At 34.9% G+C, this 24,613-nt stretch overlaps 2 protein-coding genes and 1 long non-coding RNA gene across 5 annotated transcripts in view; 1 reads left to right on the top strand and 2 right to left on the bottom strand.

Annotated features, from left to right (window-relative positions):
• The first annotated feature begins 1,939 nt into the window (after positions 1-1,939).
• On the top strand, positions 1,940-22,976 carry LOC119085931. 2 transcript variants are annotated; one of them, XR_005089369.1, is made up of 4 exons: positions 1,940-2,089; positions 4,184-4,332; positions 5,976-5,980; positions 22,965-22,976. It is a non-coding gene; the product is annotated as an uncharacterized LOC119085931 (long non-coding RNA). The 2 variants fall into 2 exon arrangements; XR_005089370.1 differs by lacking the exons at positions 5,976-5,980; positions 22,965-22,976 and adding exons at positions 6,848-6,858; positions 19,297-19,309.
• Positions 7,285-10,732, bottom strand: LOC119085929 (calpain-5-like). The gene is made up of 12 exons (XM_037196481.1): positions 10,423-10,732; positions 10,225-10,354; positions 9,945-10,155; positions 9,688-9,880; positions 9,499-9,620; positions 9,346-9,423; positions 8,722-8,799; positions 8,532-8,640; positions 8,265-8,422; positions 7,851-8,179; positions 7,654-7,790; positions 7,285-7,588 (listed from the first exon to the last, which is right to left on the bottom strand). The coding sequence occupies exons 1-12, from the start codon at positions 10,579-10,581 to the stop codon at positions 7,406-7,408; spliced, it is 1,887 nt and encodes a 628-aa protein (XP_037052376.1). The 5' UTR covers positions 10,582-10,732; the 3' UTR covers positions 7,285-7,405.
• Positions 17,266-24,613, bottom strand: part of LOC119085930 (putative uncharacterized protein DDB_G0288043) — a 59,877-nt gene continuing 52,529 nt past the window's right edge. For both annotated transcript variants that reach the window (XM_037196482.1, XM_037196483.1), the window contains exons 3-6: positions 21,480-21,589; positions 20,289-20,435; positions 19,974-20,151; positions 17,266-17,966 (exon numbers count right to left, since the gene is read on the bottom strand). In XM_037196482.1, coding sequence (XP_037052377.1) covers positions 17,310-17,966; positions 19,974-20,151; positions 20,289-20,435; positions 21,480-21,589 — 1,092 coding nt within the window. In that variant the 3' untranslated portion in view covers positions 17,266-17,309. The remainder of the gene's footprint in view (positions 17,967-19,973; positions 20,152-20,288; positions 20,436-21,479; positions 21,590-24,613) is intronic.

Genomic DNA, 24,613 nt, shown 5'->3' with positions numbered 1-24,613 from the left:
AAAAATTCTAACTTCTGTTCCAGTCTCTAGTCCTCCAGTATGAGGTCTGTCTTCTGCTCTCGACGGCTATTTTTCTACATATATTGACGACATAATGAAACGATCTTAAAAGGTAAATGTTTGTTATGGTTTGTTTGTCTGTTGGATTCTAAACCAAAAGTCCTAGAAACATGGCATATTGAGGAAGTTTCACATGTTTGACGCACAATCTTTTCTTTGTCTGTTTAACTTAGTTTCATTTCATCCACCAGAATTAAAATTATGTTTTTTTTATTTATTTTAGAATTGCACTGAACGGCTCAGGCAGCGGACTGCTAGGCATCTTCATTGTTGTCTTGTCTTAACCTACATGTTCTTCTAAAACATAAGGTCCCAGTCAGAAAATAAGAGCACATAACCTTCGAAGATGCGAATACAAAAAATCTGCAATAGTAAAACATATCAAGCGAAAAAAAGGTCACAGCATAAACTGGGACAGTTCTAAAATATTCATGACAGAACGCAAATTCCATTTGCGAAAAATCAAAGAAGGTTTATTCATCCAACAATCGATAACACCAACAATGAACACGGACAACGGATATAAACTAAGCAATGCATGGAACCCAATTATTCCAATTTTAACAAGAAAGCTTTGAAACAAAATTTTCATTTATAGTTTTACCCTGATGATGACAACAGGTGATTGTCGAAAGCTTGGTTAATAAAAAACGTTCAACACTAAACCACTGATCCAATTATTCAAAAATCATAAGGTATTACTCACTTTAAAGCACCACAACAATAGTTTTAACATAATATTGCGTAAAACCACGGCAGAGTAAAATAAACCAGGCAAGAGCGGTTTATTTTCGAAACGTCAAATAAGTGACCTAATACACTCTATGAAAATGAACTCAAATGAACACTGACATAAATTGAAAAATTTTATTCGCAAAAAATATAGCGCTCCTGCCTGGTTACCTTTACTCTGTCGTGGTAAAACCCAACAAATCACTTAAACCCAATGTTTGTCTTTGCTGAGGATAGCAACAGAAACCAGCGATTTTTCACTTTAATGTTCTTCCATATAGATTTCCCTTTGAAACCTGCTGGTATACCTGTCGTACCAGCTTGCATCCCTTGCATCTTTGCTGCATCTTTGAGGCATCTTGCCCATGATGCTGCATCTTTACTTTAAAAAAAGTCTGAGGCCCGCCTCAATAGGGATTCCAAGGCCGTACGGATTGTCAAATTTTAAGTCAAATTTCATCCATTATAGACATAACCTCATCAAATTTATATGAAAACCGATCTCAATGGATGAAATCGTGTTTATTCGGCCAGTGAAAATTCATGTTGATAGTTACTTGGAAGAAACCTATTAAAGCTAAGTATTTGTTCAGTCGTTTATTTAATTTTGACAGAAAACGTATGGACTATCTGTCATTTATTCACTGTTAACGAAAGCAGTACAGTGAATTTCATTTCATGGCCTGTATACTGTATACTAAGCTTAAGGCTTATTTAGGAGTGACATCTCTTCACATTTCTTATACAGGCTTTAACATTTCAAATGTCTCACTGTCATTTTTTTCAAAGAATGTCATTGTGAATTCGCAATGACACAATGAAATTCTCAGAAAAATTTGACAGTGAGACATTTGAAATGTCAAAGACTGTAGTAAAAGGAGGATGCAAAACAAATTCTCAACAAAATATTTACCTGGCAACAGTATCTTGCGGAGCTGCTTCATTCGAAATATGTTTTTTTGTTTTCCATACACAAATATAGCCGATAATACAAATATCTGTAGCAAAAAAAAAAAATAAGTTGAGGATGATCTGAATTCGAATGTTTTTATTGGGTTGACACGAAGCAAATATTTACAACGACGACATGAATGTTTTCCTTCAATTCTACAATAAATTTTTGAAGCACCTTGAGTTCGACATTATTCTTTCTAAAAATTAGCTGGAAACGTTTGAAAAATAATTTTTGTCCATATTTTGATCATATTTAATTAAATATCTTTGTACAAAATGGTCTCGAAAGTGATTGCTTTGTTGCTGATTTCGTTGGTATTACTTCAGTGTGCAACAGTTATAGGTGAGTGGGAGACAAGTTGACTAAATGCCGAGAAAAAATCATTGTCAAATAATTTTTGGAACATTCTATCAGACATCGGCAGTAGAATTACCAGGATCGATTACTCCTTGTGATCTAACAATATTTTATTAAGACGTTGACGTGAAATCATTTACTTCATTTGTTTTAACATCCACTTGGCTATTTAATAACGCGTTCATGGGGCCTTCCCGTTTATTTTTGTAGTCTTTGTCAATAACAGATGACACATTTTCTATTTTGCGTTTTATAAAATGTGCCAGCTTTTAGTCTTCCGTGCTACATGCGTCGAAAACCGTACTTTTCATGTTTCAAACACTACTTACGACGCTTTCAGTATGTAATAGTAGATTACATTGGATGCTGCGGAGGTAGTTCATTACATGAGGGATCAATTTTGTGATACGAGCCGAACTCACAAGTGTGGTTTTAAGCAACTCGCTTTGGAAACGGTTATTTTGACCGTTTGAAGGCGAGGTATGCAACTACACGAGTCATCTTGCCCAGCCGCGGTTTTGAACACGGGACCTCTCGATTGTGAGTGCGATGCGATCGCATGCCAAAAATTGTGTGCAAACTAAACACAGCCAACTTCGCAAAGAGTGGAAGTTTTTGAAAAAATAAAAATTAGGAAAACAGTTAACATAGAAAATGTTAATAGAAAATTGATTTAAGCACTTTTAGTAACCGTGAAAAGTTTATATTTGAAGTCAAGGAAAATGAAAGCGTTGAATTGCTGTAATCTAATCACTAATCTATATACATGAAGTTATATTATATCTCACATGCGTGATCCATAATCAAAGCCTACGACATTCTCAATTTAATTGCTTTCGATGTTATCAGCACGGGAAAGTATAGTACATCGAATGACAAGGGGCGAAAGTAAAAAAATTCAACCGTGTGCGAGAGTTGGAGCCCGCGCCGAAGGCAAGGGCTCTAATCGCACAGGTTGAATTTTTTTACTTTTGCCCCGAGTCGTTCATACTATTTTTTTTGATACCAACATTGAAAATTGATACGTATCGCAAACATCGCAACAAAATGTTGAAATAAAAAGGCATTTAGCCAGAAAATGCGGGGGTCTAGGGGGCGGCAGCCCCCTGGTATATGAAAAATGTTATAATTTAGCCATCACAACAATAACACACACAAAAATTAACAAATAACTAACAAATCATTCAGTAACAAAAAGTATCAACTTTGTATGCTAATTTCAATAAGAACACTGGAGCACAGTGTTTTACAATTTTGATCAAAGTATTCTGCATAATATGAGCGGATTTTGTTGACAACTCGACTCATTTCTCTCATTTTCTGTGACGTCAGTCACTTTCGCTGTTCGTTCAGCTGCGTTCGCTCTTCGTTAAGTACTTTCTCCCCGTGGGATGCATTTTTTTACTTTCGCCCCTCATATGCGGGGCGAAAGTATCATTTTTCAATGTTGGTATCAAAAATAGTACATTGAATGACAAGGGGCGAAAGTAAAAAAATTCAACCGTGTGCGAGAGTTGGAGCCCGCGCCGAAGGCAAGGGCTCTAATCGCACAGGTTGAATTTTTTTACTTTTGGCCCGAGTCGTTCATACTATTTTTTTTGATACCAACATTGAAAATTGATACGTATCGCAAACATCGCAACAAAATGTTGAAATAAAAAGGCATTTAGCCAGAAAATGCGGGGGTCTAGGGGGCGGCAGCCCCCTGGTATATGAAAAATTTAATAATTTAGCCATCACAACAATAACACACACAAAAATTAAGATATAACTAACAAATCATTCAGTAACAAAAAGTATCAACTTTGTATGCTAATTTCAATAAGAACACTGGCGCACAGTGTTTTACAATTTTGATCAAAGTATTCTGCATAATATGAGCGGATTTTGTTGACAACTCGACTCATTTCTCTCATTTTCTGTGACGTCAGTCACTTTCGCTGTTCGTTCAGTTGCGTTCGCTCTTCGTTAAGTACTTTCTCCCCGTGGGATGCATTTTTTTACTTTCGCCCCTCATATGCGGGGCGAAAGTATCATTTTTCAATGTTGGTATCAAAAAAAATATTTTTTTTATTTCAGAATGTATTTTGGAGCAGTGCTTCTATGAATTGGGTGTCTGTGTCTCGGCGGCGGCATGCGAAGGAATAGGATTTGATAACAGGCGAAGATTCATTTACGGGGAATGTGATAGGCCCAGACCAGGATTTATTTGTTGCATCAATTTTTGAGTGAAAAATAAATAAATTTGATGATACAAACATACTAAGCATGAATTTTTCTATTTTGACCGAATGCTGCGGTTAGATTGCAGACCTTTCAGCTTAACATAACAGCTTTTTACTTATGCGATATGGCTTTTGTTGTATAGTAACAAATTTTATTCGATTATAAAGTTTGTATTTAAATAGCATCCATTTAATTGAATTATTTAGTTCGATTGATTCTATAGTCGAAATTCTGGTGTCTTTACGACGTTTTATAAATAAAGTTTTCTCTTATGTTTTTTGTGTGTTTTCCTGCTGTAACATATATAAACTATACCTTGATGTCTTTTGATTCCAAGGTTTCGAAAACGACGATATAGGTTTCGTGAGCTCATATTAATTCAATTTAGGAATTTTTCAAAGCTGCAATATAACATATGCATTTGCATTGCACTCAAAATAGACTATGCCAATCATATTTAACCGATGATGCCATTTTAAAGGTCATCAATAGTGGTGACTTTATCACCATTTTATTTTACCGGAAACATGCACACATTCAAATAAAAGCATTTCCGCAAAAAAAATCATTTTTTAAATTAACGGACAAAAAAATTTCAGTTCTGTGGTGTCACTTACGACTAACTTCACAACAGACATGTCAAGAATTTTGTTTACCTGAATGGCAACATATTTTTGTATGTTTTCTTCACATTTTACCGACTGAATTAGCACGAAACGTATTGCAGGCAATTTCTAGGCACATAAAATTAAGGAATTGAACACTGAATGGCACAATTCACACCAATTTACTTTTAAAAATGAGATTTTCACAACACCCACAATGTTTGACCAAATTAATTTGTCTTTAAAATTATTTCGGAGAATTTGTCCTAAATTCTGTTTAAGACACTAGCATGAGCACACTCGGAACTATTTTCTGTGCGAAATTTAAACTGAATCACTTTGTTTTACGCGAAATACTACAAATTTTCGACACAAACTTGTTTGAGATTTAAAATTTACTGTCCCGATTTGACATTTCATCAAAACAAAATTCAGTGAATCAGTCAAAACTGGATGAACTGAGTGAACAATACTACTCATACTACTGTAATTGCAAAGTGGCAAACTTAAGACCTTATGTGGAATTTGGGTGGAAAATGGCGCAATTCACATATTTCAGGAATTTATAAAGTGAAAAATCTTTCCGGTTTCAAGTTTTTTCGTGAAAAGACGAGACACGGGTATCTTTATTTTCAATTTTTAGCTGCTTTATGTAAAAAAATTAAGAAAAAAAATCATTTTGGCGTAGTCTATTTTAGTCTTAGGTGGGGCTGTACTTAAGAATGACATAGTATGCAAAAAAAAACGTATCGTCACTTGGGTGGTAAGCAATTAGAACCATCTACTACGATCTCACCAAGGCAGCTCTCTAGCTATATCACACCAATTGTTTACAAAATTAGGAGGCCAAAAATCGTACAGTGACGAAATTTACAAGCGGACACTGTACGATTTTTGGCCTCCTAATTTTGTAAACAATTGGTGTGATATTGCTAGAGAGCCTTGATTTCACCCATGATCCTGAAGCTAATAAAAGTACTTTTTTCGGAAGTTATGGTTGCTGCTACGGTTTCCTTAAAAAAACGACATGATTGCGTGAGGTTTTGTATCTGAGTAAATCAGCGTATCACAAATGTAGCAATTCCTGTTAGGCATGGACGATAATAATTTTGATTATCGACAGCAAGATATCGATATTTCGATACATCAATAAAAATAGTTACAAAATTGTAATTCTAGTGTGTCCGCTAAGGGAAAAGATCGTGCAAATTGAGGTAAAATTGATTTTATGATTTTATTATGATCTGTAAAATTCCAAAATCATCAGAGGCAACTCCAGCAGCTCACTCGTTCCGCTGGGAGCGGCCATTATGTCACTTTGGCTTCACTGAATTTTCATGCCAATTTCCAAACAGATATCGATTTTAAAAATTGTAAAATTGTAAAATATTCTTAAATGTTAAAGTTTTTTTAGAATATTTTTTTTGTTGACAAAATTTCTTCGGAAAGTTTGTAGCCAATTCAAAATCCTTTAAAAAATTTAAATCTGTCAAAAACTTCAAGAGATATTCCGCCTAGAGTGTACTTTTTCATAGGGTTTTTCAAAAGTGTCCATTTTTTTTTGGTTGTTTTGTTTTTAAATGATGTGTAATGGTAAAATAAGTAAATCCCCCAAACTTTTTTTTATTTTCGAAAAAGATTTGGGTACTCAGAATACGAATAGACCGAAATATCTCGGCGAACTTTGTGGCACCCTGTAGCGCATTCAGTTTATTTTACTGTCAAAAATTTAATTTTATCTGAAACTGTATTTCATCACCTTTGCAACGATACCATTCACGACGTATTTGAACAAGAATTGGATTTTTGGCTGAGCCTGAAACGACCCAGAGTCGTGCTACTCGAAAGGAGAAAGCACCTCAATAGTATGTAATCCTTGCTGAATACGAAATAACTGTTCAAAAATGTGCAGTTTTTTTTATTGTTTTGAAGGAATCGGATTAGGCTGTAAGAAAAATGAAAAAAAAAAGTTGTTGAGTGATCAATTCAGGGCGGCACAGGGGACTTGGGTACAATTTTGATTTCATGAATCCTCAAAAAGAATGTACCTGAGCTGTGGAAAATACAGCACATACGGAATCGAGTTTCTAGTGAACATGAAGGACCAGACTAGGTAATAGGGACCTTAATTCTGGGTCTATTGGAACAGTATCATACTTCATACAGTAAAGTGTCTGAAAACTTAATTGACATTGTTACATTACGAACGAAAACACGAGCAAGATGATGTCATGGATAAAGCCTAGTAAAATCGAACTTCAATTATTCAAAGTTCTGACTAATGACCTAAAATTGGCTCAAAGTATCAGCTATGAGCATGAAAAATTTTGGCTGAACGATGAATGCTGATGATAATAATTTATTGAACGAAAAGAATTGCAGTTGAGTACAGTAAAAGTTTTAAAAAAATTTAAAAAAATATTTTGTGTATCGAAAACGACAATCTGCCATCATTTTGTTCATTATTAAATTACAAAGTATTCAGATCGTCGTACGTTGCCACCTGAAGATGAACCAGACCTGGGTGCTTATCATTTTTATTACGTCCTCTTCCCACCAAAGGACATTTCATGCCAATTGTATCATTATCCGCTGGACTGGCAATGACAGCACACCCGAGAAATGTGTCACGTAACACTTTCTTCTCCCACAGCTGTAACAGTGTCCGTTGATGAGTCAAACATCAGAATTTCAATTATATCGACTGTAGCCTCATACCTCGACGAAGATTGGTTTTGTGACATTATATCGAAAGAAGACGCCAGACAGATTCCACTCTGGTTCTTGTGAATTATAAACCACTTCTGATGTCAGGGTTTCACCTTCTACTTTTATGAGGCAATAAGTGTTTTCACCTGCGGAAGAGTTATTTTCGTTGAAAACTTACGCGTTGCGCTTCAATTGAACAATTTTACTGTGGGCCAGTTGAGAGGCTTTCGTAACCGTTATGCTTGTAACACAAGTTGGCATGCTGCAAAATGGAGCACACAGCCACATCGGTTTCGGATGATCTTCAGTTAGTTCATCGACATCAATGTAATCTTCCGAGAAGATTCGTAAAACGAATTCGGTTTCTATATTCGGCTCGAAGGTTGTCGGTAACAAGGCATGGCGACCCTTTTTCAATGTCCCTTGGAAATAGACACTCCTTGTGTTCACATAGTCGGACGTGATTACCTTCTTCCTTTTGGTGTGTATTCGATAGGCTCGATTTTCTTCTACTCTCATTATATGGAAGCCGATGCTGTGTGTTGTTGGTACATGAAATTCGGTAAGTGAATTTTTCTTTGGGAGATATCGGTTAACATGCATAGGCAAAAAGCATTCACCTATTATATGTCTCAGCAATGCCACGTCGATCCGCTTGAACAATCTGCACTATAATTTCCATGTCGTCTTTTGGTACCGTGAAGACGTACTGGGGATTCTTTAAAAATGAATCATGATTTGGACAGCCACCAGCAAGGTCTGGTCGTTTCCACTCTCCCTAGAAGCAATGAAATTGTTATTGGGAAAAATCTTCGGAATTATTCTGTCCGCCGAGGTAAATTTATCTTATGTATGCAAGTAGTGTTGGACTCAGTTATAACCCTCACCTTGATCATAGTTTCGCGCCAAGTTTTCCTCCAAGTGAAGAACGAAGTATTTATCAAATGGCAAATCGATAACTCTGTAAATTCCGCTACAAAGTCATCAAAGTGCATCCTATACACAAAAGAAATAGAATCTTCAGAGGTTCAACTGAACAATTGTCGTATCGCTACAGTTCAGCAGTTTATTGCTTACCAAAATTCGCCATCTTCTTCAAAGGTTAGACCGAGTTTTTCCTGTTCACTCAATGCAATACGCTTCCATTCCGGTGAACTGGAAATAAAAATCAGAAACGAAAATTTTGAACTTTAAAAGAATGAACTTTCCAGGTGACGATTTACGCTAATCGAAATAGCAAATCAACAAGACAATTGTTTTTACTCTCTTTTCTTGGCAAGTATTATCAGTGTTTAGTTTGAATTGGTAAGACATTTCAGGTACAGAAAAGGATCGAGCGTTTTTTTGAAGCAAGAAGAGGCTTTAAGGCTTTCATACTTTTGTCCAGGTCCAAATTGACCCCACTTCAAGGTCAATGAAAGGCTTTTTACAAAATTTCCCCATACAACTCCCGAAGGGCTTTTTCGAACCAATTCAGCCCTGCTTTTCTCAGACTTGTTATTGTCACTCAAAGGCTCAGGGCGGCAAGAACTTGGCCAAGGTCTGTCACTACTTCTCTTCTCTTTAATTTGACTATACGTTTCTCAATACACGAGGACAATAGTCTGATATCATTGCTCATACGTAACTAGGACTATTGTTTAACATTAACTAAGTCCTGTCCATAAAAGTATGTTCCGTATATTCCAAGACCTAACTTACCCATCGGAAAATGGTCCGTTCCATTCTTTAGCGCCCCAAGGATTTCTGAGCCTCAACAAAGTCAATTTGTCCCCACCTCTGATTGAATATAATAATTTGTATTAGTCAATCGTAAGTCCATTGATACGGCCATCAATACACGCCAAGTCATACTTAAAAAAGGAGAGCAGTCCTGCGGTACCTAAATTAATGTCACGAACGGCTGTAATACCATACGCATGTCCAATAACAAGGCCCGTCTTTGTTCTGACTTCAAATTCTGATGAGTCTCTGGCCTTAAACGAAAAATTATAATAGGAAATTGACACAATGTCATTTAAGGAGTGTTTTCATTCAAGTTACAGATATGGCACAGCACATCAGGGCATGTTCTTCATGTTTGCGTAAAAGTTGCTTTCGTAGTTTATGCTTTGCGATCACATCGGTCTTGTATCCGTTTTCTTTCAGTTCTATTACTTCTGACAATCCGCTGGTAAAGTCCACAAGGGCATCACATAAATTTCCACCGTGCAGAACACCGTACGATCCACACAATCTGGGGAAAATAGCGAAAATTTAATCGAACCAATGTAATACATAAATTGACATCGAAGACTTACTTGGCATAGGCCTTCTCCAGCAGAGCACTCCAAAATTCATTTTCAGTCGTCGAATGACAGAACAGAAGTTGGTTACCGATAGTGGGCAATTTATCGTCAACACAGATGTCGATCCAGTTTCCCCCGCGCCAGAATCGAAAATGAAATATCCCAGCGTATTGCTCTGGCTGTGTGTCGTCCCATTCCTGTAATTTATAATCAGGCACAACCTCTGCGAAATTGAGATTCAGAGAGAACTGGAGTTGACCTCTTGCGTAATGTAAATCTTATCTATAATCACCTTTCCACAGAGGCTTCACCGTAGCTAGAGCTGAACAAGCCGCCACAAACCAACAGTTGCCAAGACTTCCTTGGGTCACATCCTTGGAGCTTGCTTTCTCCACAAACAATTTGGGATTGGTGCACAGTTCCTTTGGTAGATTTTCTTGGTGAAATTTCGATCGAATTTGATTTCCTTCAGAAACGAAATGGGACTTACCGAAGGTCGCTTCCACACGACATTTGAATAACTAGATTTGGTCAATGCTAGAGAATTATCATTCGGTGGAAATAACGGATCATCCCACAATTTACCAGCGGTCACGCATTGCTTTTTGATTTTGCGGTAACTTTGTTTCTTCCACTTTTCGACACCCATCGTTTGGTAGGTTTTTAATTAAATCTTTTGTAGTAGAATACAGTCATTAGCTGGTAAGCGTTTCCAGTTTCAAATTAGCACAAGTATTGTTTTAGTGTATCTATCTACTTTAGTCTATCTACTTTTGTTCTACTCTGGGACATATATTTGACCATCAAGTTGTGTCGAAACAATTTGAGAAATGCGACAGATCATTTGTGATCGGTAACGGTGTCAACATTAAGAGCAAAGTGTTGACTATAAGGTTATCTTATATGGTTAAGTGCAAAGAACTAATGAAGTGAAGTAGCAGATTTATTTCATGTGAAAATGTTTTGATCAAAAGAAGCGAAAGATTATTCGATAAATAATAGTTTACTGCTAAAGCGCTTGTGGAAGGCTAACATTTATCATTATACCTTATTCAATGATCATCAAGATCATCTTCAATAAAACCAGTGGATTATCACGATTCTTGTACAATCAGCTCAAGATTGAGTGAGTTCGCATACTTGATTTTGTTTTAAATTAGAATTGACTTGATTTTGTTTTCGATTGCTATTTACTCTACCTACAGCCACAACATGAATAAATTCACAATTTAGAGGTGTAGGCTTGTCCGAAACGCAAATGATCAACGAAAGTATTTTTAAAGTTCAAGATCGACCTTGAGAATAACACATTTTTAAATTAATTAAAATTTTCTGTTTAACCCGAGTTCAGCAAGAATTTGATATACTCTTTCACACACACACACACACTCAGCCACTAACGCTTAATAGGTCACTTAATCACAACAAAAACACGGAGAATGATTGAAATTGTATAGAAGATTCTCTATTATTAAACTATAATTCACATCTACAACGAAACCATTCAATTGCAAAGTATTTTGAATGTTGACGATGATGATGTCACTTCTCACTTATTCGATCATATCGAAAACAATGTGTAATGCACATACGCAAGCCCCTATTTACTTTATGATAATGCAATTAATTTGCATTATTATCAATGATGAATCATTGACAAATGCTGTAAATGTAAATGCACACACAAAACTGAATGGAATTGAATTTGCAAAATCAAAATAAACCCACACCCGGCACCGAAAACGCTTGAGTGTATTTATGGCACAAACCTCTCGCGTTTGAATTGTTGAACAAGACTGAAAACTGTTAATGATTCTCTCAATGAATTATAAATAATTCAATGTGGCTATGGAGAAGTATACCTAACCAAAAGTTCATTGACGAATTTCGGTTGATTTTTTTTGAATAAATTCTCTCTCCCAATCGATCGAGAATTATATTTTGTGCGGAGTGAGAGAGAAGAGAGCAGGTAGAAAAGCTCGATCGGGATCGTGAGAATGTAATTGGAAGACAAGAATTTTTTATTTTGTGTTAAGTGTTTAGACTAGAAGATTTAGTTAATTAATTGGGTTAAAGTAATTTATCTGACTAGAATTTCATCGTAGGCTGTTGGTTCATGAGATGCAGTCATTCGATAATGATGATTTTCGTTGTATAGTTTCGGAACTCCGTTTTTAATAATCTGTTGATCAAAAATTAAGAGAGGCGACCGAGGTCTCACCGTCTCTCAAAGCTGAGCAAAAAGCTATTTCCATACAATTTCGTCGCAACGTAAGAAACTTACAATATCTTTGTTTAAACTCTTTTTAGGGAGTCGTGGGAATGTTTCACGCTGACTTGAAAAGCTTCGTCCTGTAAATTTCGTATGCAACCCAACCTTGAGTTCTGATAAATACAATTTTCTATTTTCAACATCCTCGTCTGATAAATTACGTTATGCGGCCCCATAACATTTTTATTCCAGGAATATGTCACCAGACATACTTGGTACGTGATCATGTTTACTGTAGAATGAATTGGAATATAGTTTACCCTCTTTGTCTTTGTACTTAGAACAGACCAAATACTGCACCATTTCAAATATTTCATGCGTTTAGGTAAACATCAACAAAGAATGATTTACTGTTGTAACAGACGCACATCATACAGAATATATATACTCACCATTCGGTCTGCAAATATTTTGGAGACAAAAATAATTCCCATTTCGTTCACTGAACTACACAGTTAGTTTATTATGGATTGTTATTGTCTTTAATTGTGGTTTTATTATTTAATTACCTTTTTCATCACATACGAATGGCTGTGAAACATATGTTAGGACACTAGAAGTTCAATATAATTTCACTTGAAGAGAAACCATACAATTTACGGCCACAGTAAACAGAAGAGTTAAATCATTCAAAATTGCTCACTTTACACGCTTTTATTGGGTGCTATATTAATGTAGTTCATCGTACGAAGGCACCGTGTGTTGTGTTGTTATTATATTAGCTTTGAAAAGCTTTTGTGAGAGATGTTTACAATCTGCAAAATATGGGGTTACTCCACTGTCCATAATGTCGATACCAACATTATGAGAACTGGTGACAGTGGCAAAGATCCAAGTAACTACTATTCTCATGGCTTGTTTATTAAACTTGTACAGACAGCAAGTAGTTACAAATCTGTTACTTCTTTCATTCACAGTATTTTCAACAGATTGAAGCTAAATCTATTACTTCGAAACTTTGACGTAAAAGCTCAACGTAGCAGGTCATCTCGTATTGAGGAATGTTGAATAAATATATTTAAATGTTTGCTCTTTGCGTCTTTCCATTCAAAAAATTAAATATTTGATTTTAATTCTGGCTAACGATAGAATACTTATCTGTGACGCAACCGTTTTAGACACAGTAGCTGATTAGTATGTCGACAAAACTTCAAGGGCGGTGACCATGAATGTCGAACACATGAATTATGCTCAGCTCATTTGAAGGTATCCAATCACATATTTGTCCTGGTCGCACTGGAGTCTTTTGGTCCGTGGGCCGAGTGAGCCAAAGATGTTATCAGTGTCATTGGCACTCGGCTCAACAATCTGACAGGGTCAAGAACGTCATTGCAGCAGCGAATTTCTTTAGCGATACAAGGCCTCATGTAGTATGAAACGATTGCGGCATAACATCCGCCGGATGAAATCTTTTCTAATATCGGTCGTTTATATAATTCTGGTTTTTGTTACAGACGGCGATCATATGACCAACATTATTATCAGGTCTATTACTTACATCGAACAAAGTTTTTTTAATCGGCTGATTTGAAATCTTGTACTTCAATTTTTCTAACATTCATTTTACTATATGAAAGAACCTATTACCTATAGCTTGTCATTTTTTTTGTCGTTATCGATAACAGATGAATGAATGTGACAGGTTCAATACAAAAATTTTAAAAATGAAAAAGTTTTGATCATCGTTTTTTGAATTTCAGTAAGACTTAAGCATAATGGAACCGTACAGTTACGAAGTGCGAGTATAATCAAGCGTATAATCATCGTCTGCCTTAGCACTCATTTAATAAAACAGAGATTTAAGTATATGTGGAGATGAAAATGTTTCATTGCCAAAGTAAAAGTAATATTCTGGTATTGTACCCTAGCGCATCGTTAAGAATTCAAAAATTAAATTTTTATTAAATTGAAAAATGAAAAATTAGATTCAGTCAACGTCCACTAAATTACCACTGAATGGATGTGGTAGTAGAGGGAGGCTGCATAATATGACTGAATATGCAAAGACTGAATAATTATGTGAGATGAACACATTATTATTGACTGCAGTTAATAGAGTTTAATAATGAAGCTCGAAGAATGAATAATGAAGCTGATGCATTGGAGAATCCCTATTCGCCTATTCGTTCAGCGTAAATTATTTGGTTTGACTTCCCACATTAAGATTTAAACTTTATCTATACGGATAGCGTCCACAAATCATGACTAAGAAATTGTGTCACCTATCCGGATATGTAGTCTGATGGATGCGAGGTCACTCTTTTAAATTAGTTTCCTTGCAAACTTGTGTAAGATCCCATTTGTAGCCAGTTGTGGATCATACAACTTCTACATTACATACTGAGGGTGCGAAAGTTAATGGTTTTTCAATTTTCTTCTCGAGATTTGGTACCCGGGTGCAGTAGTTGCAAAAGAAGCAAAATTCGTAAAAGGGAAATATGTTTTGCATTAACTTTTCAACTACCTTAAAATGCTGCTTTCTGCTTTCAATATGTATCTACATTTCATAATTGATTTCCGCTTGCACCAAGCAAAATGTTTAAAATCCCAGACACGCACGTAAATAACTAATGTGCTACAAAAGTCACCATTATTTTCAGTATTGAAAGACTAACGTAGTAGCATGAACTCTTTAAGTACTATTTGCAAGCAGGAAAATTTTCAATTCAATTCTCTTCTAATAAAATCTTGTCAATTCACCGAAACATTTGTATCACATTCTGCCCACTTATCCATCGTCAATAAGAAGCTGCATTTTACCCATTGAAAAAATGTGTATGGTGGAAAACTTAACGAAATCATCTTCGCAATCTCATCGAGATGAAAGTTTTCGCGTAGTTTCTAACAATACGACAATTGATAAGTTCTCCATTGTGCTATATTCAAGTGGCATTGAAAGTCTTTTTCCATGAATCCTGATAATGTGCCGCAGCCGGTAAAGCCAGAAAAAAAGTCAATTGAATGAAAAAAGCGCTGATTAAATCGAGTGAAAATTTTCTTTATTTGTTAAAATATGTTGTTTGATGCATGAAAATTAAACTTTTTGTTTTAGAAAAAAATGTGATTCAAAAGACAAACAATACGCAGACACAAATACATTTTTTTTAAGATCTTACACAAATATTCTTTGGCATACACTGTACTAAGTTAAAACGATTTAAATTTCTGATTTTGAACTTTTTTTTACAAAATGTTTGTTTTTATCTTTTATTAAATAAAAAAATGTTTCTAATCTTAAATTAGTTTTTGAATGTACAAAATTGATTTTGGTTAATTCGCATTTTTTTCTTCTTCTTCATTTTCTTCGTTTAATAATATCTATCAAATCAAGTTGATGATTCTACCTCATTGCCGTGTTATTATTAGTGTAATATCTTTTTAATCTTTAGTAGAATTGATGTCTTAATCTGTTTTGCTATTTTGTACTTTTTTCACTTCTTCATTTTATTTATTTCGCTCTTTTTCTTTATAATACACCAGCTGCCTAATAAATTGATATCTTTGGAATTTTAATTCCAAATTGTTGGTATGAGAGAAAAAGAGGCGATTACAATATTAAATATAATTACGTACGATGTGCTGTTTCATACATTGAATGCTTGAATTTATTTTTGATGCGAAACAATACCACATTAAATTTGCGAAAACTACATTTTTGGTGTATTCGTTTCTTCTTGTTATTAAACTACAAAGTTGAGAAATCATTGCGTGTTTTTAGGTCGAGAACGGTTAGGCTGGCTTGTTATTGATTTTATTGTTGCTGAGCGCTTTGTTACAGGCTAGAATTTGTAGAAATGTTTGATGAAATTTGGGTCACATTTTGATAAACTCTACTTCGTGATGACGTCCGATTCTTTTAAAATATGGTCGTAAAGATCAAAAAAGTTCGGAACAGTTTTCCGCATTGTTTATAGGAAAGTTTTTTGAGAAATTGAAAATTTATAAAAATCAAGGAAAATCTAGTAAAGTCGGAGCATTATAATATGATCGATTCTACTCATTTAATTCATTTTTAAATAATTGTAGTTTTCGAAGAAATCATTTCGAAAACATTACAGTATAAAAGCTTTGACACGTGCATTTGAACGGATTACCCGCAGGTATACCGCGAGTAAACAGCTCTAATGCGCATGTATAAGCTTTTATACTGTAATGTTTTCGAAATGATTTATTGAAAAACTACAATTATTTTAAAATGAATAGAATCGATCAAATTATAATGCTTCGACTTTAGTTCAAGAAAAATCGGGAAAATTAAGAAATTCAAGAAAATTCAGGAAAATCTGGAAAATTTCTAAAGAAAATCTAGAAAAACTTGCTTGATTTTTTCACATTTCTTCGTTTTCTTGAATTCGAGAAAATACTTGAAAAATCATTAAATTTAAGAAAATTCGAGAAAATCGAGAAAAATATTCTGAATTGAGCATGGGTGCAATGTAAAGAAAGTTGATCCTCATGCCACAGCCCAATTATAGAGGCTGGAGGGTCTTTCATCCCCCAAGTTCAATTTTACAGAAGTCATCACTCTCAGAACAGTTACGCCTTCTAGAGGAGATGATAAATACATCATAGGTACATCAAAAATTTGGAGTTCACTGTAATAATAGTATCCAAAAGAAATAAAACTTTTACTCCAGAAGAGTGTTCGAAGCTCTACAGATGCAACCGACATTTTCCTTAGAGAGATCCTGTAGATTTTCCTTTAGAAAATCTAAAGACCAAGCTAAGGCGGTCTCTCTTGCACTAATTTCTTATGACAAATTTTAACCCTGACGCTCTCCGACCAAAACGCAAAAATATGTTTTTCTTTGAATATAAAAACGGAAATCTGTTCAACCGAAAAAGAGGACGCAAATAGTTTGCGATCACTTAACACATCTGTACATCGAGAGGTTATATTCTGCCACACAAATACATTTTAAACGACCGTTTATAGTTTACACATTTTGAAATGATGACTAGCTCCTGGTTTACATTTTCAATAATAATTTATATTTTTAATTTAACGCTTATACGTGTCGTCAAAACCGATTATTTAATTTAATTTCATAAAAAAATTCATTTCCGAATGATAAAAGCATTCCGTGCGAACGCAGAGAAGAATACTAAATGTAAATGAAGCTACCGAATCCCTTAGCTGGATTATTATTCACGGCTTCTCGGACGACAGTACTCTTATTGCTATTACTTATCAAAACGCCCGTACCCGATCGTTCCACTTCCAATAATTTCTTGTCGATTCCGAGCGACGAAAATGAATTGCAAACGGTTCGTATTTCGCGGATATTGTAGACTGGATTGTACGATAATGAATTTTTACTGATTGGTGTATATTGAATGCTAATACTTCCGACGCTTCCGATACTGGAGCGGGTACTCAATTTGTTTGCAGCATTTTTATTGCAAAATTCGCACGACTTAAAGTTATTTTTACACATTTTGCATAATTCATCCGTGAACGAATGGTTCGATTGTGTGGTGGTGATATTATTATTGTTGTTGTTGTTGTTGCATGTCTGATGTCCAGTTTGTACACACAATTTACATGATGATGAGGTGCATTGTGATGCGGTTGCGTTTAGTGAATGTGTAGAAGATGATTGTTCGATGATGGGTGGTAAAATTTGTTTCCGACGCGGGTAGTGTGGATTTTTCCGAACGAGAAAGTGACACTGTTCGCCTTTTTGTGTTCGTTGAATTTGAGCCCGTAGTGGTAGATCGTCCGGATGCAATTTACGTTGATATTCCTGACCGGGACAGACCTACAAAAATGCAAGAGAAATGTTTTTAATTAATTCTGCATTCTGATACCATCGAAATGTAGAGAAAAGAATTTTCAAACATCAGCTGTAGTACATGTAGCAGGTACACATATTTTCACGATATTTGCGACATAAAATAATCCAAAAATATTGAAAGTCGATGAAAATGTGGAAAAATCTATGAAATTTTTGGGAAATGTGCGAAAATCTAATCAAGTAAGATGCTGGAAAGTCTAGTAAATTGTGTAAAAATCTAGAAAGTAAAGTCTAGGAAAATGGTGGAAAATCTTGGAAAATGTGGGATAATCTTCTCCCACTTCTACATAGTGACAATGATACGAATTCCTCCTGCTTTGACTCTTTGACGCTTTGAATCTTAATAATTATGAATCAAACAAATGAAACAAGGAACAAACGACATGCCTTTCAACTTCCATCCACATGCATTGAATATCGTTCGCATAATTAGCAGCTTTGTTCAACAAAATACCAAACAAAGTACAACAACAAATATATGCTATTAAGACTCGTCCATGCAAGAAGGCTATTGACTTCTCGTTGTTCAATTTCTCTGATCGGAACTGGTTACATAAGGATTTAGAACTTGCAGATTCTGTCACAAAGCTCTTGAATTAAAATTGTGCTCAGTTTGGCTTTGGCCTCCAAAGAGTTTACAAAAATAGGATAAGCGCAACGCGTGATCAGATCAGATTGCCTCGATTTCGTTAATGGAAGTTTCGAGTAGAAGACTTGCATCATGAAGAAATTATTAAAGCGACAGACTTTATAAATACAAACTTACTTTCGGTCTGTGAAGCTATTTTAATTAAAATGTTTAAATAGTCCCGCGTCAGTAGAAAATAATGAAGATGACAAAATTGTCGACAGGAAGTGTCCGAGCTTTAATCAAGTAAAATCGAGAACAACTCGAAATCGCCGAATCATTCGTGCGAGCTTTAAAAGCTTCCAGCTCAACGAAGTAATCCTGAATGGCATTGTGAAAAACTTTGTGTACTTTTAATCCTGCGGCTGTATGATGCATGCATGCAATATGCACACACTGTGCATACAAAAAAGGATTAAAACTTACTTCAAACAATGATGAACGCTGATCATTATTCGCCGTAATAATGGTGAACGAATAAGACAGAAAGCCTCAAAACAGTATTACGCATTACATAATGTTTACGTAATGTGCGGATTGTTTGCAATGGAAATTAATTTCCAATAATTGCATCCAAACAATTATATTTGATCATTCGTTCAGTAATAGTTTTAGTTTCGGCAAAGTTTGTAAGTCCACAGAGAGATGGGTTCCAAAATTCTTGAGTTAAATAAATTTAGTTTGGAAAGTTCATCACCGCAGAATGACGTCATCACATTAATTATCTCTCTAGTCATTGTTCGTAATTATATTTGGAGCTCTAGATTTATACGGAACAGACTGTAGAGAAGGTAATGGGAATTCGTCTTCAAATTTTATATTACCGACAGATAAATTTTGTGATAATGAAATCCGAAATGCTTGCTTGTGAATCGAAATGAAAATATAAATTTAGTACAAAGGATGCACTTGTGAAGTATAAAAACAGAATACGAAAAAAACGAGCGAGCGGCACTCAAACGTGACCACCAGTCAATGCATTTTTAAGGACATCTCTTGACAACGAAATGACCGTTTTTCTTTGCGGTGCACTCTTTTACGATTGTTCAAACCATGCTCTGCAGTTTATGCAACACGAAGTCCGAACAATCCAGCTACGCTTGAACTTTCAAACTTTCATGACCATAGATATTCCTAGCTATGAATTTCAACGTTGCCCTAATATAATACCATGAAATAATGACGTCCGTTTATTTAGTTCATAGTTGCACGATGCCTCTAATGGATGACTAGATAATTATGTACTCATATACATCGCACCCATATTTTCTGCTTTACGTAATCGTCGATGCATGCATATTTGCAATATTAAAATATTGTAATATTGTAATATTTCCACTTACCTCGTACAAAGAAAATTGTTCAACAGGTTCGCTTGAATTGTATGAAGACAGCAATAACGATAAAAGTTCATCTGAAGTGGTTTCTTCGGATATTACAAGACTTTTGTATTGAGAAGTTGGTTGAAGAGCCGAAGTATGCACTCGAATGAGTCCTCCAGGTTTAAGTTGCAAATAAAATCTGTTGTAACGGAATGGGATATAAGTTTGAATGAAGTTCACTTTCCTTCCTGACATTGCCGGTTATTAAATCAAAATTGCATTTTATGCAAGAGATAACGTCATTTCGCTTATAAAATTACTACGGAAACAACTTACTTTGAATCTCCTTTCGGATGGCATGCTTGTAGAATAGCTGGACGTGCCTCATCGTCCAATACCAAAACCGTACGAACGCTAGCACGTCGGACGGTTACTTCCATTGATAGATAAAATAAACGAGGATCTCTCTGTCGCATTTTGCATCTACGTAAAGAAGAAGAAGAATTTTTAATTTTGTTGTTAGGTTGAAACATTCCTGGGTTAATAATTTACAATTTTATCGCGTGAGCTTACATCACGTGCGGTAAATAATTTTTAGAAAGCTTCCCGTACCTACAGAGATTGGTTACGATAAATATGTACGATGTACAAGAAAGTAAAAATTTGATTTCTTTTCCGCATATAATTTACGTGCAAACAAAAAAAATAATTTAAAAATTTAGACTGAAAATATTAATGCCAAAAACCAGAAATCTCTTCTTTATTCACTCCCAAAATAATCTACTTTCACGAAAATTTCAGAGTTTATGGGGCTGTTTTCGCAGAATGACCTAAAGTCATTGTAGTCGAGTTCTTTTTTTATTACCATTGTACATACGCGAAAGGACTTCATTGCTTCAGTAAAAAAAGGCTGAAGTGCTGTTTTTAATGGACACTTTACAGCATTATGGGATTACGGGCTGAAAAATTGAGGCATCACATTTATTGCTGTGATATAACAATGGTTATGGTGACGAGCGTAAAACGCAATTTCTGCTGAAAGTGAAAACAAACTTTTTATTTGGGTGCGGATTGAATCAAATAGAAGAAGCCCCGTTGACATAACGCTTTATTGTCAATTATTCCAATTGTTGTGAACGCTTAAGCGTGCTTAATGCTATGACTTTATTATTATACTACACTGCATTTGAATGTGAACAGGGAAAAGAATTTGTAAATAAATTATTGGTTCTTACGTTCACAATGTCTAATGGAAAATTGGTTCCAACTGACAGAAAAAAAACTTTTTTTACTTTTTGAAGTTCACCCTGGGAGAAAGTTTTTTCCATCCCCTTCTCCTCCACTCCACGTCCACACACAAAATATATTCGAAGATTCACCGACAAATGGTTGGTTCGGAAATGTCATGAAAGTGTGAGGTGTGAGAGCGACAATATAATTTAAGAATTCAAATTCGTTCAATTTGTACTTTCGAAAAATAAACGAAAAAAAAAAATGAATTCCACGTGTCTTGGTGGAAGAGCTTACCTTCTTAGAAGCTGTGCCACCACTTCCTTGCTAGTTGTGTCCCATTGTATTCCGAGTGTTTTATATTCAATGTCTAGACGCAAACAGCCGGTAAACACTTTAATTGTTGTCTGTTGGAAATGAAAACAAAGGGGAATTAGATAAATTTGAATATTTTTTTATCGCTAAATCGTACGAATTAAAAGTTTAAAAGATAAGTGGCAATGATGGTTGTGTTTGCGGTAGCTACATGACCGTAAGAAAAAAAAACTTTGCAGGTTGCAATTGACAATAAAAAGTTCGGTTGATGAAGGTATGGGTGAATGGTAGCGAATTTCATGGATTCAGGGATAAGTAAATTGTTATTCAAGTTAAGTTAAACATTCGAACTAGTATTTAACCTGTCACATACGGCTATTCACCTGTTGGTGATAACGACGACAAAAATAATGAAAAAAGCTCTGGGTAATATTGTCTTTTATATAGTAAAATGCATGTTAAAAAAGTTGAAGTACAAGATTTGAAATCAACAGATTAAAAATACATTGATCGATGGAAGTAATAGACCCGATAATAATACTAGTCATATGCTTGCCGTGTGTAACAAGTTAAATGCTGAGTGATTAAAATATAAATTAAACAAATGAAGTAAAAGATTTCGTATCAAACACTAAGTGATGCTTTGAGCAAAAGAAGTAATAGATTCAATAAAAATGACCATATGCTTGAAGTGAACGTCAAGAAATTGGTTTTCAAAACGTATTCAATGGTTTGTGACTCGTAAGAGAGCCCGTAAATATAAACTAGGGTAGGGGTATTTACCGAAACTTAAAACAACTCGATAAACATTCGACTGAACTATCGTCAAATATCTTAAAAATGTTCGTCTCGTCCTCTCAAACAAACTATTTCATGTTTCAATGAACCTGGTTTTATCTTTCCCCTACGTTTGTGAACACAGCCAGTGTTTGATTATTTTCCATATCTGTAGACTCGGTTGAGAAAATGGCTTTCATTCTATTCGGTACATTATTATATGAAATTGATGCCAACAGCAAGAAGTGTTAAATTGATGGATTGATTGATTTTAATCGGTTGATTCTATACCCCAAGGGGTTGCTAACCGATTTCAATATTGGATGAAGTACACAAAATTTCCCAGCAAAATCAATATTTGACGTGATTCACACAGCCCATTATGATATCCGATTATACATTCATATTAATCTCATTGACAACATCACGCAAAACAGCAATAAATTGCATTCATCTCAACATATATTCGCTTTAATTCATAGTTTATTCTATACAAAATGTTATTCATATCGGATCGACAATAGCGACAGTCAATTTATGTTCTCCAAAATGTTTGAATAAATTTTTTTATTGATTTACTATAGATGGAACGGTGTGTGTTGTACCCATATCACAGCACACACAAAAAAGAAACATGCTGCTTTTCGTGTGTGCCGAGCTATTTTGCTTATATGTTTACTGTAACATAAGCTTTAAAATAAAATGGAAAATTTATTGTCACAAGACGGAAAATGTCAGAACGGGTTGATATACCCATTTATCCATTTATGGTGTCTGAAACGTTATTATTATCAAAAATGAAATTGCGTGTGCGTCTTTTTCGCTCTCTCTTTCATTCCTCTTGTATTATTCAAAATATTTTCATTTCCGACTTTCCAAGCGAGTTAGAGATCCATATGTAACGAGGAATGTTGATAAAATTATTCCGTCAAATTCTTTGATGTCTCTTCAGTTGACACGTTAACCTTTTAGCAGCATAAACATGTTGGTTATGGTGACAAAAAAAAATTGTTTGGATTTTCTACTAAAAAAGGTGAAATTGTTATTGTTTAAAGATTGAGGTATGCAGACAGCGCCGCACAGTACAGGTGTTGAATTGATGTGAAGAGAGAGCTCGCTTGGAATGGAAATAAAAGGTTTGTTTTGAAACAATCTGAGTTAAAATGAGGATTCTCAAAGGAACAAAAATAATTACTTTCCCCAATCATTCATCACGTCTGCATACTGTCTGCGTATAGTATCAATGTATCGATGAACAACAATAAACTTAATGTTTACTCACAAATTGCAATGCATCCCATCCGTTGAACCGTTGCACTTTCGAAATTTCGAAAAGCTCCAAATAGATTTCTATTTAATGCCAGTGCTACATGTGACACATACAAAGTTCTGAGTTTCTGAATAAGTATCTAATGAATGGATTTTGTAATAATCATGGTAGGATATTATGCGCCTTGATGGAACGAACGAAGATCTTACTTTTGAATAGTTGTATAGTTTCAGCAGTACAAAAACAATAACTTGAATTTATAATCCTATGCTTTATCTCTCGTTGATTTAGTTTCATTGTTTGGCTGGAGTGCAATAATATAAATATTTTTGAATGACGTTGGGTATGGGTATATTTAATTAAGGATGAATATGAACGGAAGAATGTGCAATACGACGAAAGGGATGTCAAACCATTTTGTGAATATTAACGAAAATATATTCGGCGAGATTGTCTCGTTGTCATGCTGAGGAGATTATGGGAACTTGTTGATGATATCTGCAGCTTTTCGTTACAAATTTTGTTTTGTTTTAATTTGATTGTAATCGGCTTTTCGATCCCAGGTCACAGGGATAAATGACAATCTATGTAATCTGATGAATGATATAATCTTGGTATAGACTTCGTAATAATGATTTCTGCATTAACTTTAGACTGAAAACATATCACCGGTGTAGCTTTCGACTCTGCTACTTCTTTTGATGAAGAGGTTACGAAGAAATCTTTTACTTCCTTAGTTTTGACATACATTTTCCTATATAAGGTCAGGACTGACTAATAGTGTCCATCGTTTCCTATTTTTCTTGTCACTGTCGTTAACAGATAAACAGATGTATATGGTCCGTTAGGGTGATTCTTTCATTTCCAAGCTTCCCAAGTCTGCTCTAATGACATATAGTCATTATTAACTTGACCATTAGTCAATGACAGCTATTGTTATTTCAGCTTTGACCCGGAAATCTGAATCTAAATTCAGAATCCTACAGTTTCCAAAGCATCCATCAAATCAATCGATGCGAATATCGTTAGGCTTTAGGTATAATTACCATTCATTGAATGTATTACAATA

Source organism: Bradysia coprophila, chromosome IV, assembly GCF_014529535.1.
Source record: "Bradysia coprophila strain Holo2 chromosome IV, BU_Bcop_v1, whole genome shotgun sequence".
Taxonomy (NCBI): Eukaryota; Metazoa; Arthropoda; class Insecta; order Diptera; family Sciaridae; genus Bradysia; species Bradysia coprophila.
The sequence above is the reverse complement of the archived record's forward strand: the minus strand, read 5'-3'. Positions and strand labels throughout refer to the sequence as shown.